Raw genomic sequence first — 16678 nt, forward strand, 5'->3', positions numbered from 1 at the left:
CCTTCGCCGTGTCCGGGCTGCTCGCCCCGCCCCCGCTCGCCCCGCCCCCGCTCGCCCCGCCCCCGCTCGCCCCGCCCCCGCTCGCCCCGCCCCCGCTCGCCCCGCCCCCGCTCGCCCCGCCCCCGCTCGCCCCGCCCCCGCTCGCCCCGCCCCCGCTCGCCCCGCCCCCGCTCGCCCCGCCCCCGCTCGCCTCGCCCCTGGAGTTGCTCCCTCAAAGCGGAGGTGAGGCCGGACTGAGGCTCTTACAGTGGTCCCTGCTGGCCCTTGGTGACGGGTCGCGTCAGTTCCGACCCGGACCCGTACGCTGCTGCGCTGACGTGGCTCCCGGAAGTAGGGCTGGCGTAGGGCCGCCGTGTTGCCGCAGGTGAGGGGCTGAGGGCGCGCTGGGAGGGTGGCGGCTCCTGGGACTGGCTCTGCAGGTTCCGTGGGACTGGAGCCCGCGTCCCCCGCGCCCGCTACTCGAACTCGAGGAGGAGCGGGGCGGCCGGGAGTGGAGGGCTGTGGGTAGTTGTCTGAGGAGGGCTGCTGGGGGTTCTGAGGCCGCTGGGGGAGGCGTGACCCGTGCGGCGCAGAGCAAGTACTTCTTGCGGCTGTGGGGACGCCCATTGTTAACCAGCGCGAGTGGGGGTCTCTCTTTCCTCAACCCTTATTGCCGGGGTGGAGTTGAGGAGGAGCGGCCTGCGGGCCTCTTAGCTTCCTGACACCCAGGGGTGCGATGCTATCTTGTAGGAATCGGCGACACCGCCAGAGCCTCGCTTTCAAATTGCTGTTTCCAAACTAATGTTGTTGGTGATTCTCTCCTTTGTGCTCTTAGAGTTAATTGTAGTCCACATGTTGGCAACCAGAGACTCGTAAGATTAATAATATTTTTAGAAAAAACTACTGTTTATGGTCACTTAGATTGTCTTGAGTGTTTTTTTCTTTCGGTTCACACAAAATTTGTTGAGGGATTACTATGACTCAGACACGGTTGTAGGCCCAGGGATAGGGTTGTGACCAGTACAGACAGGTTTCTTGCCCCGTATTTTCGGGTTAGGGAAGTGGGTTCTAGGAGATGGGGGTTGGGTGGGGAGACACGATAAATTGTATAACCAAAGATATTTTCAGATAATTGCAAAGGCAGGGTGATGAAATAACAAGTGTCTGAGGATAGGACAACTAAGAGTTATGGTCAGGAAAGACTGCTTATGAGGAGATGCCTTGAGTGGAGAAAATCTAATAATGGTTAAATTCAGCTGTATTACAGGAAAGGTGTCCCGATCCAGACCCGAAAAGAGGGTCCTTGGCCGGGCTTGGTGACTCAGGCCTGTAATCCCAGCACTTTGGGAGGACGAGGTGGGTGGATCATGAGGTCAAGAGATCGAGACCATCCTGGCCAACTTGGTGAAACCCTGTGTCTACTAAAAATACAAAAATTAGTTGGGCGTGATGGTGCACGCCTGTAGTCCCAGCTACTCGGGAGGCTGAGGCAGGAGAATCGCTTGAACTGGGGAGGCCGAGGTTGCAGTGAGCCGCGGGCCACTGCACTCCATCCAGCCTGGCTACAGAGGGAGACTCCGTCTCAAACAAAACAAAAGAAGTCTTGGATCAGGCAAGAAGGAATTCAGGGTGAGTCCACAGTGCAAAGTGAAAGCAAGTTTATTAAGAAAGTAAAGGAGTGGCTACTCCATAGAGCAGCCTGGAGGGCTGCTGGTGGCCCATTTTTATGGGTATTTCTTAGTGATATGGTTAACAAGGGGTGGATTATTCATTCCTCCCCTTTTAGATCATAGAGAGTAACTTCCTGATGTTGCCATGGCATTTGTAAACTGGCATGGCGCTGATGGGAGTCTAGTAGTGAGGACGACCAGTGGTCACTCTCGTGGCCATCTTGGTCTTGGTGGGTTTTGGCTGGCTCCTTTATTGCAACCTGTTTTTTCAGCAAGGTCTTTATGACCTGTATTTTGTGCCGACCTCACATCTCATCCTGTGATTTAGAATGCCCTGTCTGGGAATGCAACCCAGTAGGTTTCAGCCTCATTTTACCCAGCTCCTATTGAAGATGGAGTTGTTCAGGTTCACATGCTTCTGACATTTGAACCTGCGCCCAGGCCGGATGAGGCTGGAGAAACGCAACCATGTTGACTGTTCCCACTATGTATTTATTTATTTATTTATTTATTCATTCATTCATTCAGTTATGAGACGGAGTTTCACTCTTGTTGCCCAGGCTGGAGTACAATGGTGTGATCTCGGCTCACTGCAACCTCCGCCTCCCGGCTTCAAGCGATTCTTCTGCCTCACCCTCCAGAGTAGCTGGGATTACAGGCGCCCGCCACCACGCCCGGCTAATTTTTGTATTTTTAGTAGAGATGGGGTTTCACCATATTAACCAGGCTGGTCTTGAGCTCCTGACCTCAGGTTATCCACCCGCCTCGGCCTTCCAAAGTGCTAGGATTACAGGCGTGAGCCGCCAGGCCCGGCCGACTGTTCCCACTTGATAAGTTTGTGATGTGAACCTCAGTCGAGCCCTTAGTGCTGCCAGGCGGTCATTCTACATTTCCATAGCCCCTTCACCCTCTCGCCTTAGGCAACTATTAAAACTCAAATCTTCAACGTTTCTTCTCTTATCCTCTCTCAGCTGGTAACGTTGCTTCTTGTTTCACTGAAAATGGAAGCCGTCGGAAGACAATTTTCACACTAGCTGCCTATTTATTTGCATGTTTACTCAGGGTCTCATATTCTTTTATGATAATTGGACTGTCAGTGCTCCATTCTTAGGTCTTCCTGTCTACTGTGTCCTGGTTTCCATCTCCTCTTGCCTACTGGAAGGCATTGTTCTAGTAATTCTCTTTCTTGCATCATCAGTTTTTTAATCCTTTTAAACGTTTGCTCACATCAACATATAAACGTGTTTTAATTTCTCTTACCTTAGAAAATGAAAACTTGGCCGGGTGCGGTGGCTCACACCTGTAATCCCAGCACTTTGGGAGGCCGAGGCGGGTGGATCACGAGGTCAGGAGATCGAGACCATCCTGGCTAACACGGTGAAACCCCGTCTGTACTGAAAAACAACAAATTAGCCGGGGGTGGTGGTGGGCACCTGTAATCCCAGCTACTCGGGAAGCTGAGGCAGGAGAATGGCGTAAACCTGGGAGGCGGAGCTTGCAGTGAGCCGAGATCGTGCCACTGCACTCCAGCCTGGGCGACTCCATCTCAAAACAAACAAACAAACAAAAAAAACAAACTTGACACCACATGCTCTTTCACTGGTCACTCCATTCTTTTTCCTTTAAAGACTTGTATCATATATACTTGTCTTTTAATTCTTCCAGTCTCTCTTGTATTCATTCTAGTCAGTCTCTCTTCCCCTCTCCCAACCATACTGGAACTGCTCTTACTGAGTTCCCCGATGACCTGTTAAAAATACAGTGGTCATGGCTGGGCGCAGGGCTCATGGCTGTAATCCCAGCACTTTGGGAGGCCAGGGTGGGTGGATCATGAGGTCAAGAGATGGAGACCATCCTGGCCAACATGGTGAAACCCCGTCTCTACTAAAAATACAAAAATTACCTGGGGGCGGTGGCATGTGCCTGTAGTCTCAGCTACTCGGGAGGCTGAGGCTGACGCAGAGGAGTCGCTTGAACCCGGGAGGCGGAGGTTGCAGTGAGCCAAGATCACGCCATTGCACTCCAGTCTGGCGACAGAGCGAGACTCCGTCTCAAAAAAAAGAAAAAAAATACAGTGGTCTCTCTTTGGTTTTCATCTTACTTATGAGCAGCATTTGACACAGATGATGGATCCTCCTCCTGGAGGCACTTTGTTTGGTTTCCAGGACAGTACCCCCTCCTGGCTCACCTTATGTTCCTTGGTACTTCTTTTTCAGTCCCCACAGCCTATTCCTTCTTATCTTTGTGATCTCTAATTATTGGAATGCCGGGAGTCTGTCTTAGCCATCTTTATCTTTTTAGTTGTCCAGGACAAAAACTTTGGAATCTTCCTTGATTCCTTTTATTTACTCTTCCTCCACCTCCCCAGTCAGTCCATCAGCAAATCCTGTCAGCTCTACCTTAAAATGTACTTGGAATCTATTTTTCATCACCTCCACTGCATCCATCTTAGACCAAGCCATTACTTCTTGGCCTCGTGATTAAAGTAGTTTCCTAACCAGTCTCCTAGTGTTGTGCTTTTGTCCCTCCTTCTTCTCCCCTCCCCCTCCAGATTTTTACTACAGTAGCCAGAATTCTCTTTCTAACAGGTGAGTCAGAACATGCAGTCTTACACTTAAAACACTCCAATGGATCTCCCTTTCAATGCTTTTTTGGTTTTAGCATCTTAAAATGTCATTTAGCATCTTAAAATGCCCAAAATCAAACTGCTGATTTTGCCCCGAAATCTTTTGTGTCCATGGTCTTCCCCATCTTAGTAAATGTAACTCCAGGAGTGCAGAGCTATTTGTCTTTTTTTTTTTTTTTTTTTAATCTGTACCACTTACAGCAGTACCTGGCACTTGGTAGGCACTCAGTGTTTACTGAATAAATGAGAAGAAATCAGTCTTTCAAAGAGCAGGGTAAGAGAATAGTGTTCTAGGTAATATGAACCATAAGTGCAAAAGAACCTGACGGGGCCCAAGTTTGGCATGTTTAAGGAACTGAAAAGAAGGCCAGCCTGGGCATGGTGGCTCATGCCTCTAATCGTAGCACTTTGGGAGGCTAAGGCAGGAGAATTGCTTGAGCCCGGGAGTTTGAGACTAGCCTGGGCAACATAGCGAGACCCTATTTCTGCAAGAAATTAAAATATTAGATATGGTGGCTTGCAGTACTCAGGAGGCTGAGATGTAGAGCCTGCAGTAGTGACCCCTGATTGCTCCACTGCACTCCAGCCTGGGCGAGAGCCAGACCCTGTGTCAAAAAAAAAAAAAAAAAAATGGCCAGTCTGGCAGGAGCTTAGGTACTGTATAAATTTCCTGTTACTACTGCGGCAGTGAAGTCATATGTACTGTTGTAAAGTTCTGGTGGTCAGAAGTCCAGAATGAGGCTCAAGGGGTTAAACATCAAGGTGTGGGTAGGGGTTCTGGAGAATCAGTTTCCTTGCCTGATTCAGCTTCTAAACACCTGGGATCCCTTCCCCATCTTAATGCCATCAGCGCAGCCTGTTCAAATCTCTGTCTCTCACCTCTACTTTGCTTGTTTCATCACCTTCTCTCACTGACCCTCCTTTGTTTCCCTTGTAAGGACCATTGTGATCACGTCATCTGACCAGCCTGGGTAATCCAGGATGATCTCTTGACCTCAAGATCCTTAACTCAATCTCATCTGTGAAATTCTTTTTGCCAAGTAAATTTACATATTCACAGGTTCCAGAGATTAGAACCTAAACATTTTTGGGAGGGGTGAGGAGGTATTCAGCCTACCACAGTTAATGAAGAGTGAGTGGCCTGAGATAAGGTCTTAGAGATTGGCAGGGACCAGATCATGATAGGTCATGATAGGGAGTCTGTTTTTCAGTCATAGTGCTGAGAGGTTTCAGTAGGGGAATGATAGGATTTGATGTGAAAAAGTCTCCCTGGCCGCTGGATGGCGATTAGACTGTTGGGATCGAGAGCAGAAGGCCTCAGCTTTTTATTCATAACATCATACGGTGGATCTCAATCTTGCTGTACGTTATGATCACACCTCAAAGCAATTATATCTGAACCACTGAGGGCTGGACCCAAGTATCAGCCTTTTTTTGTTTGCTTGTTTGTTTTTTAAGAAAAAGAGCATTCTAATTGTAGCCAAGGTTGAGAACCACTAGTCTCATAGATCTGAATCCATTTTACCTTTTCAGCCTTAGCTCAGTAGGAGCTTCTCGCATCCATCACTTACTGCATGAGCTACTTGACCGTTTCTTAGACAAACTTCCTGTATTCCCACCTGTGCCTTTCAAAATATACCTAGTCTAGGGAGGCCTACGCAGACTGTCAGGGCCCAGCTGACAAACTCTCCTCCAGAAAGTTTCTCCAGTGCCCTGTAGTAGGAATGATTTGCTTCCTTCCCTGGCTCCCATTTGCACTTAGATTTCTCAGCCCTGATCACAGTCAGCTGTATATTATCGTCTCCTTTGCTTATTTACTCATGCCTTCAACAAATACTGTACCACTTGGCTGAATGCTCTGCTAGACACTAGGGTTTACTACAATGCAAAGACAGTCTTGGTTGGGCATGGTGGCTCACACCTATAATCCCAGCACTATGGGAGGGTGAGGTGGGCGGATCCCTTGAGGTCAGGAGTTTGAAACCAGCCTGGCCAATGTGGTGAGACTCTGTCTCTACTAAAAATACAAAAATTAGCCAGGCTAATTAGCCAAGACACACTCCTGTAATCCCAGTTACTCAGGAGGCTGAGGCACTAGAATCTAGCTTGAACCCAGGAGGTGGAGGTTGCAGTAAGCTGAGACCATACCACTGTACTCCAGCCTGGGTGACAGAGCAAGACTCCATCTCAAAAAAAAAAAAAAAAGCCTAAGGTTGTAAAAGGAAGCAATGCTTTGGGAAGGTAGAGGATTGAAGAGGAGATTCAGGATCAGGGTTCTTAAAAAAATCTTTTTTTGCCTAATAAGTGGCCTTGAAGAAGTTTATATGCATATGCTGATTAGAAAGATTCAATAGAGGCCAGGCGTGGTGGCTCAGGCCTGTAATCCCAGCACTTTGGGAGGCTGAGGCGGACAGATCACCTGAGGTCAGGAGTTCAAGACCAGCCTGGCCAACATGGTGAAACCCCGTCTCAACTAAAAATATGAAAATTAGCTGGGTGTGGTGGCACACGCCTGTAATCCCAGCAACTTGGAAGGCTGAAGCAGGAGAATCGTTTGAACCCGGGAGGCGGAGGTTGCAGTGAGCCAAGATCGTGCCATTGCACTCCAGCCTGGGTGATGAGCAAAACCCCATTTCAACAACAACAAAAAGGAAAGATCCAATAGATAGACTTGAAGATAGAAGAAAGTGTAAATACAGGGGAAAATGATGAAACAAATCCCCGAGGAGGCATGAAAAGAAGTTATTCTGAGCACAAATAATTGGTTTAGCCTTGGATAAGAAGAGAAGGAGTTGTGAGAAGGGGTCATGGAACTAAGGATGCAGTCAGATGATTTTGTGAAGGAGCCAGAAACCTTGAGATTATCCCCAGTAGCCTCGGCTTGCTCTGTGACTTGGGAGAGAACAGGTGAGGAGGATAGGTGTTAAGTTGTAGTAGCCTCATCTGCACCCCAGAGTTCTCAGATGGTGCAGCCTAGGGGCAGGGATGGAGGAGCTGAGACTTCGATTATTCTCTGGGGTTTTTGCCAGATGATTTGAGGAGGCGGGGTGGAGGATCTGCATGTGTCCTTTTCCTAGGTTTTGAATTCCTGATGCTGTAACCACATTATTTTATCTTCTATTTTGATGAGTATGCAGCTTTGCATGCAGTGGCTGTGTAAACACTGAATTTTGTTTTGCTTCTTGACCATTTATTTTTCCTACCAGGATAGTAATGATGACACTGAAGATGTTTCACTGTTTGATGCGGAAGAGGAGACGACTAATAGACCAAGAAAAGCCAAAATCAGGTAGGAGGAGAAGTTGCATGAGCTGTGTTAGTGTCCAGTGCTGTTCTGTATGTATGTCAGTGCTAGCTGATGGGAGTCAAGGCAGAGTTGTTTCAATGTGCTTGTGAATACTGCATGTTGCTAATTTGACATTTAGTGTAAGACAAAGATGACATTTCAGATTTTCCTGTGAATAATTGGCATACTTAATACTGAGTTTTAAAATCAGCAAATCCAATTATTTGAACAGCTGTGTTTTTAATTCTGTGCTATTTTCCAAGAATGTACCATTTCTTTATATAGTTTCTATAGATACTTTACATTTTGATTTATTGTGCACATTTCAAAATCACATAACATTTCTATTCTAAATTTAATTCTCTCTAAAGAAATTCACTTATCGAAAGCAAATTCTACTTGAACCCTGCTAAAATGCTGTTTTTTACTTTTCTTTCATCTTTCATGCCAGTCACAAAAGACCACATATTGTATGATTTCATTTATATGAAATGTCCAGAATAGGCAAATCTGTAGAGACAGAAGATAGATTAGCTGTTGCTAGAAGCTGAGGGGTTTGAAGGTAAATGGGGAATGACTGCCAGTGGGTGCAAAGATTCTGTCTGGGGTAATGAAAAGTTGTAAAATTGGAGTGATGGTTGTACAAATCTGTGAATGTACTAAAAACCATTAGATTGTTTACCTTAAATAAGTAAATTGTATGATATGTGAATTATATCTCAAAAAAGCTATTAAAAAACAAGAAACAGGCTGGGCGCGATGGCTCACGCCTGTAATCCCAGCACTTTGGGAGGCCGAGGCAGGTGGATCACGAGGTCAGGAGATTGAGATCATCCTGGCTAACATGGTGAAAACCCCATCTCTACTGAAAATACAAAAAATTAGCCGGGCGTGGTGGCAGGCACCTGTAGTCCCAGCTACTTGGGAGGCTGAGGCAGGACAATGGCGTGAACCCAGGAGGTGAAGTTTGCAGTGAGCCGAGATTGCGCCACCAAACTCCAGCCTGGGCGACGGAGCGAGACTCCGTCTCAAAAAAAAAAAAAAAAAAAAAAAAAGAAACAAACAAACTACCTGATAACTTTGTCTTAATGTCTGAGTGATTTCTGAGGGCTAAGGAATTCTTTTGGCGTGATTTGAAAACAGGATTCAAATTCTAAGATACAGTTTCCTTATTTCTCCAAGAGAGGTAAAATTCTTTATTATCTATTTTGTGAAAGTTTATATTCAATGAGGTGCTAAAGTCATCTGTGCATAGTGTATTTTCTGTAACTACAGGGCCTAGTCAAATAGTGGGGCTTAAGAAAAAGAGAGCTAGGAGGTTTGCTTCCTCCTACTAAAGTCACCTCTTTTATTTTGACAAAACTCTTCACGGTTACACGATGGCTAAAACATTTTTCTCTACATTTGCTAGTACCTGTAGTAAAATGTAATTGCATTTCTTTCATTGTGTTTTGGTTTTCAGACATCCAGTAGCATCGTTTTTCCACTTATTCTTTCGAGTCAGTGCAATCATCGTCTGTCTTCTCTGTGAGTTGCTCAGCAGCAGCTTTATTACCTGTATGGTGACAATTATCTTGTTGTTGTCGTGTGACTTTTGGGCAGTGAAGGTAATTTTGATTGTTTTTATTTTAAAATTATATTTAATATGAAAATGATGTATAAAAATATGACAGCATTTTGCATTATTGTTAATCTTTTGTTACTTCAAACCTCATCTGTGTTGAAGTGCTAGATATATCAAATTGCATGTAGTTTTTTTTTTTTTTTTCATTTTTTCCCTTTGACAATACAAGATGAGACATGTAGGTTACTGTGCTGCTGATTTTTCTGTGCCATATTCTAACCTACATCAGCTTTAAAGTCAAATAAACAAACAAATGTGACTAGCAACCATAGACCCTACAATGTTGCTTCTAATCCATACCATGGGTTTTGCTTCAGGCTTGCCTGTAGGTGTGTTGTATATAATTTCTAGATAAGGCCCCAGTGTAGTTTGTCCACAAATACCTAAAAAATACCTACCTTTTGAAAAGGCTCCTATGGATGCTTTAAGGCAGTGTTTCTCAACCAGAGACAAGCGTGCCACCCACTGAATATTTGTCAGTGTCCAAAAATGTTTTTGGTTGTCATGACTGGAGGTGGGAGGAGTGTGCTGTTGACATCTAGTGGCTAGAGGGCAGGTACGCTGCTAAATATCCTAACACACAGGACGGCCCCTCTGCAACAAAGAACTACCTGACCCAAAATGTCAGTTGTGCCAAGGTTGAGACACCCTGCTGTAGGGGATAGAAAGGAGTGTAAGAAATGGTTTCAAACTCAAGAACAATGATTAGAGAGATGGATGGATGGATAGATAGGTACATAATAAATAGATAAGTAAGCATAATAAAATATTAAATATGGACTCTAGATGATAGATATTTGGGTATTCACTGTAAAATTTAACTGTGTGTGTTCGAAAATATAGTAAAATAGTGGAGAAAAAAATCAAAGGCTGATTTTGGAGTTTCAGAGACATATACTGATTCAAAGACTAGTAAGATGTTACAACCCTATTCACACCCACCAATGTAGCCATTTTTAGATCTTTTAATTCTTTTTGTTTTGAGACGGAGTTTCACTTTTGTTGCCCAGGCTGGAGTGCAATGGCATGATCTTGGCTCACCGCAACCTCTGCCTCCTGGGTTCAGGTGATTCTCCTGCCTCAGACTCCCGAGTAGCTGGGATTACAGGCATGCACCACCACGCCTGGCTAATTTTTTTGTATTTTTAGTACAGGCGGGGTTTCTCCATGTTGGTCAGGCTGGTCTCGAACTTCTGACCTCAAGTGATCTGCCCGCCTCAGCCTCCCAAAGTGCTGGGATTACAGGCGTGAGCCACTGCGCCTGGCCATCTTTTAATTCTTAAAGATATCTGAAGTGGTTGGCTTGGTGATGGCCAGTTTCCATAGGCCGCATAATGCTGAGAAGGAAGATTTCAAAGGTCTGTTTTCTTTAGGTTTTTCTTTTGTCCAGTCTTCTTTGGCTTGCATTTCTTTGAATTTCTTCTGTTACTTTATGCTCCAAAGTATTTAGTACATACTGCTCACAGTTTTGATACACGTTTCTTTTTGTTGTTCATAAAATTTCTGTTCAGCCAAATAGAACATGCTTTCCAGTCAGTTCTTCCTGGTAATTTCCAAATTCTTAAAATTTTTCTGGGTTTAGAGTTTTAAAAAATGCGATCAAAATAGTTTATTTTCTGATAAGGTTTATTTGTTTGTTTATTTTTGTTTTTAAACAAGGGCTTAAAAAATGGCACCCTTTTATCCTTGGCAAAATTACTTATAGATAGCAAAACAATGGAGATATGAAGCAAAATTAAGAAGTCAAGAATAGGGAAATTATTAAGTGGACTTGGGATAAGCAGGGTTCTGAAACAGTTAAGATAGAGATGTGTCATAATTGTTATAAATCTCAATATACTTACTAAAAAAACAAAAAATCAGTCTTCATCGAAACCCCTGGGTGTCCAATCTTTTGGTTTCCCTGGGCCACAGTGGAAGAAAGAATTATCTTGGGCCACACATAAAATACACTAACATTAGCTGATGAGCTTAAAAAAAAAAATCACACACACAAAAATCTCATAATGTTTTAAGAAAGTTTACGAATTTCTCTTGGGCCGCATTCAAAGCTGTCCTGGGCAGCATGAGGCCTGTGGGCAGAGGGTTGGATAGGCTTGCCCTAGGTGATGTTAATGAAGATAAAGAAGAGGTAGAGAAGGGAAAATAATTTAAAGGTATGCTTAAATGCTAAAGCTTATATTGGTTTTTATTTTATTCTTCACTCTGACAAATTGAGTAAAAAAGGTTAAATAATGGTTTTAAAAATTTAATGGCAACTATGGCTGGGCGCGGTGGCTCACGCCTATAATCCCAGCACTTTGGGAGGCTGAGGCGGGTGGATCATGAGGTCAGGAGATCGAGACCATCCTGGCTAACATGGTGAAACCCCATCTCTGCTAAAAAAAAAAAAAAAAAAAAAAAATGAGCCGGGCATGGTGGCAGGCGCCTGTAGTCCCAAGCTACTCAGGAGGCTGAGGCAGGAGGCGGAGCTTGGCAGTGAGCCGAGATCGCGCCACTGCACTCTAGCCTGGGCAACAGAGCAAGAATCCATCTCAAAAAAAAAAAATAATAATGGCAACTATTAGTAAAATTTAAAACCAGTCGTGTATCTTCTGCAACATTGGAGAAGATGGAGCAAGTAAAACAGTTCATAGAGCAAAAGAAGGAAAACAAAGCAACTGTCAAGGAAGCTTAAATCAGAAAGTACATGTATAAAGTAATGTAAGTAATAGCAAATTCATTATAATAGGAAATGTAATTTGATTAAACTACCCATTTAAAGACAAGAATACTAAGATTGGTCAGAAATCAAAGTCCAAACAAAAGATCTAACCAAATTAATGACATTAGAAAAAATAAAAGAAGGCAAAGATAACATCAGGCAAAAATAAAAGAAGGCAAAGATCAACTCAAACAAAAAGAAACTTGGCATTGTATTATTATCAGATGAGATATGGATCAGAGTAAGAAAGCACTAAGAGGAACAAAAAAAGGTGATTTTATGAATCACAGTGAAGATCATTCACAGAGTAAAATTATATCAAACTATGTATGGTAAAAAAATTGGAAATATTAGAAAATAGAAAAGCATTATGATGAGTTTAACAAAGTACTATCTTTAACAAACCAAAGTGCCAAAAAATAAATAAGTTCTGAAGGATCTGAATGAAATAATTGGCAACATCAATTTGATAGCAGTATTTGGGACTTTGTATGACAGAGAGAATACTTTCTTGTTAAATGCCTGTGGAACATTTACAAAAATTGACTAAATATCACTGTGAAGAAAATCAAAATAAAATTGCCCAAAGCACCTACATTTTCTACTCCAAAGAAACAGAACTAGAAATTAATAGAAAGTAGTTGTTGAAATTGGAATTCTTTTTAAAAAGCAAACTACTACATATCTTGGGTTTAAAAGGAAGCAAAAACTGTAAATATAGGTTATTTATACCTTAATGGTGATCATTTACAGTTAAACTTTCTGAATATGTCAAAAACTGAATTCAGAGGGAAAATAATAGACTAAAGCCTTTTATTTTAGACAAGAAAGAGGGAAAATAATGGACTACTTGAGTCCAGAAATTTCAAAAACAAGCAATAAGTGTGAGAAATCAGGAAAATAAACTAATAAAGATAAAAGCAGGAAATAAAGAGTTAGAAAATGGAAACACAGAAGAGTTTGAAAGTATTCTGAGAGCATTCTTTGAAAATACCTATAGAAGAGACCTCTGGTTTAGGTCTCCCTTGCCAGCTCTTTTTTTTTTTTACTTAGCATCTCTCCCATAGGAATTTTGGTCTCATAAGACTCTTCCTTTTCTTCTCCTGTATTCCTTTCCTAAGGAGTGCCGTCTGTGCTTCTGGTTTGAATTGCTGATCTGTAAGCTGTGTTGCCTCCCAGATCTGTATCTCCATTCAGGTTTGTCCTCACAACTCAAGGCCTCTCCATGTGTCTTCTTGACGTTTTTATGTGGCTGTCTTGAAGGCATCTCAAATCCTTTTTTTTTTTTTTTTTTTTTTTTTGAGACAAAATCTTGCTTTGTCACCCAAGCTGGAATGCAGTGGTGTGATCTCGGCTCACTGCAACCTCTGCCTCCTGGGGTTCAAGCGATTCTCCTGCCTCACCCTCCTAGATAGCTGAGACTACAGGCATGCACCACCATCCCTAGCGAATTTTTGTATTTTTAGTAGAGGCAGGGTTTCACTATGTTAGCCAGGCTGGTCTTGAACCCAAGTGAGCCACCATGCCTGGCCAGGCATCTTATATCTTAACATGTGTAAAATACTACTTGTCATCTTCCACTCCCCAAAAGCTCTTCTTTTTTGAGTGTTCCCTTTCGTGGGGCCTGGAATCACTATTTTTTTACTTGAGCAAACCAGAAATGTATCAGTTGCCTCCTTCCTACTCCATATCCAATTAATGACCAAGTCCCATAAATCCATAGATTGTACTTTCTTCATTAGGGCATCGGTGCCTGCTGCTCTATCTGGAATGCTCTTCTTCCTCCCACATCACCTTCATACAGGGATTCCTAATCTTTTTATGCCATGGGCCCCTTTCATAAACTCATGAATAAGTTTTCACATATATAAAATACATAAGATTTCAAAGGAAGTCACTTATATTGAAATATAATTTAAAAATATTAAAAAAGTAAATTTCTGATTGAGATATATGTGTAGTAGTTCCCCCATTATCTGAGGTTTCACTTTCTGCGGTTTCAGTACTGCTATACGCTACACTAAACAGTAAGATACTGTGTGAGGAGAGAGAACTACATTCACATAACTTTTATTAGATTATGTTGTTATAATTGTTCTATTTTTATTTCTTATTCTCTTACTGTGCGTTATTTATAAATTAAGCATTATCATAGGTATGTACTTATAGGAAAAAATATAGCATATATAAGGTTTGGTATTAACCACAATTTGAGGCATCTGCTGGGGGTCTTGGAATGTATCCCCTGCAGATAAGGGAGGACTACTATACTTTATGAATTTATTAATGGTAAGATCTAGTGGCAGGTCTAATAACTACTTTCAAAGCAGTGGTGAGCATAAACAATATGTTAAGATAACTGCAGCAAGTATAGTACAAAATGAAAAATGTCTGTGGTTTCTATTGTGTCAGGGTGTTTTAAATTTTACCTATATTCATAGTTTGTTGTCTACATTCATAATTTAATGATATGCTAACTACTTTCAAAGCAGTGGTGAGCATAAATAGTATTTTGAGGCCATGCGTAGTGGCTTACGCCTGTAATCCCAGCACTTTGGGAGGCCAAGGCGGGTGAATCACTGAGGTTGGGAGTTCGAGACCAACCTGACCAACATGGAGAAACCCCATCTCTACTAAAAATACAAAATTAGCTGGGCATGATGGCGCATGCCTGTAATCCCTGCTACTTGGGAGGCTGAGGCAGGAGAATCGTTTGAACCCGGGAGGCAGAGGTTGTGGTGAGCTGAGATCGCCCCGTTGCATGCCAGCCTGGGCAACAAGAGCGAAACTCTGTCTCAAAAACAAAAAACAAAACAAAACCAAACAAAAAACAAAACTACAATATTTTGAGGTAACTGCAGCAAATATAGTACAAAATAAAAAAATGCCTGTGATTTCTATTGTGTCAGGGTGTTTTTAATTTTACCTACATTCATAGTTTGTTGTCTACATTCATAATTTAAAGATATGCTAAATTTTAGCCAGAGGTTAATGAAAATGAAGGTAACATTTTTTTTTACCCATCGAGGTTCACAGAACCACTGAATCTATTAGTGGACACCATTAATTAAACATCCATGGTACTGTTGATTCTTATTTATCTTTTATATTTCATTCCAAATGTTGACTCCTCAGAGAGTCATTTTCTGATACCCAGACTAGATCAAATTTCCCTGTGATACTCTTCAAGCATCCCACACTTTTCCCTTGCAGGACTTAACTCAGTTGGTAATGGTACATTTGTGCATTGGTTGTCTGCCTCTCTTCACCTCTTTCCCTGAGGAAGGAGTTGGTATCTGTTAGTCACTGTTGTATTACCAGCACATAGTAGATGCTCAGTAAATATTTGTTGAGTAAATAAAGATTAGGAAAGCTATCAAACTAATTTGTTACCTTAGTAAGTAGGAAAAGAGCTTGGTACACTTGAGAGACTGACTGAAGGCCAGTGTCTATAATCATTTTCAGGGATATGTAGTTGTAAAATATATGTAGCTATAGTCAGGATGTAAAGTAGGTCACAGTAACCAAATAGCAAGGGGTTTAGGGAAAATTAGGGAACTGGAGAAAGGGCAAATTGTTCATGAGGGAAAAGAGAAGGTGTAATGTTTATGGGTGGACTTGTTGCTTGCTCTGTCACCTCTACCCCTATTAGTCCTGCCATTACCATTTTACTTAATCGTTTAGCCAGGCCTGATACATAGTAGTCTTTGCTAACTGGATATTATGGAGGTAAAGCTGAAGGTTTTTGTTTGTGAGATGTTATACTAAGATAGGAGCTTGTGATAGATCTTTAAATAATGCTTTTAAAATGTGCCTGTTTATATTAATCTTCACCAGAATGTCACAGGTAGACTAATGGTTGGCCTACGTTGGTGGAATCACATTGATGAAGATGGAAAGAGCCATTGGGTGTTTGAATCTAGAAAGGTAAAGTGCCTTTTTTGTTTTAAATAATGTTATCAGCTAAATTATTTGTAGACTATATTTAAATACTGAAAGATGAAGTATTCAGAATTAAAAACACTATACCAAATCACTTGGCATGTCAGCACTAAAGGAGATGGCCTTCTAGAATTTAATGCATTTTTCTGTCTAGTTCAGACCAGAAACAAGCAATATACAGAACAGAATCCTTTGAGGGAAGACACTGGGTCTGAGTTCATACAGTGTGCTAAGCTGCCTGTCAGGGATTGCTGATAAAAGATCTCTGTGTTGCCTTTGTTAGTGTCTCCATAAATCCCTCTATGCCCAGCAGATAACTGCTTTTAACATCTTGTTCTGTCTTTGCTCCTGTGGTCGTCTTTCATTTCTGGGCAGGAAAAAGGAGGAGGAGTGCAGCTGGATAGAATATCTGATCGGAGCACTCTATTCCTAAGCTTCTGCCTTCAGGAGCCCTGGGGATCCTGGTCTGTTTTGGGTTAGCCTGCTACGCTATAGTGAATATTCACTTTCCTTGTGGAAATAAGTTTTGGAAGCAGAGGACCAAATTCTTGGCGACAGTACACCAAGGGTATTGACAAGTTACTTTAAGAAAGTGGCACTGTGTTCAATGAGCCTGTATTCCTTTATATTATGGAATCTACCTTGGAAACAACTTACCACCCTTGTAAATTCCTGGGTATTGCTAAGACATTTGGATTATTGTCCAGAATCCCTTGATTCCGTTTTTTTTTTTTTTCCTCTGGACCCTAATTTGACCTTTTAGTCTCCAGAATGATTATAACTGTGATTTCCTTGATCATTGGTCAGAAAGGTATCATTTAGAGCTTCCTTATGAATAAATAGTACA

General features: G+C 42.4%; 1 protein-coding gene across 11 annotated transcripts in view; it reads left to right on the forward strand.

Moving 5' to 3' along the window:
- The first annotated feature begins 227 nt into the window (after positions 1-227).
- Positions 228-16678, forward strand: part of CDRT4 (CMT1A duplicated region transcript 4) — a 126555-nt gene continuing 110104 nt past the window's right edge. For 5 of the 11 annotated variants that reach the window (XM_063798995.1, XM_063798994.1, XM_063798997.1 and 2 more), the window contains exons 1-4: positions 228-364; positions 7482-7564; positions 9024-9168; positions 15727-15816. Coding sequence is in view for 6 of the 11 variants with exons in the window: in XM_054670461.2 (XP_054526436.1) it covers positions 9121-9168; positions 15727-15816 (138 nt within the window). In the remaining 5 variants the exon portion in view is untranslated. Of the gene's footprint in view, positions 365-612; positions 1609-7481; positions 7565-9023; positions 9169-13010; positions 13087-15726; positions 15817-16678 lie in introns of those variants that run through there. The other 6 variants (XM_063798998.1, XM_063798991.1, XM_063798996.1 and 3 more) reach the window with 4 other exon arrangements.

Source organism: Pan troglodytes, chromosome 19 (assembly GCF_028858775.2).
Source record: "Pan troglodytes isolate AG18354 chromosome 19, NHGRI_mPanTro3-v2.0_pri, whole genome shotgun sequence".
Taxonomy (NCBI): domain Eukaryota; kingdom Metazoa; phylum Chordata; class Mammalia; order Primates; family Hominidae; genus Pan; species Pan troglodytes.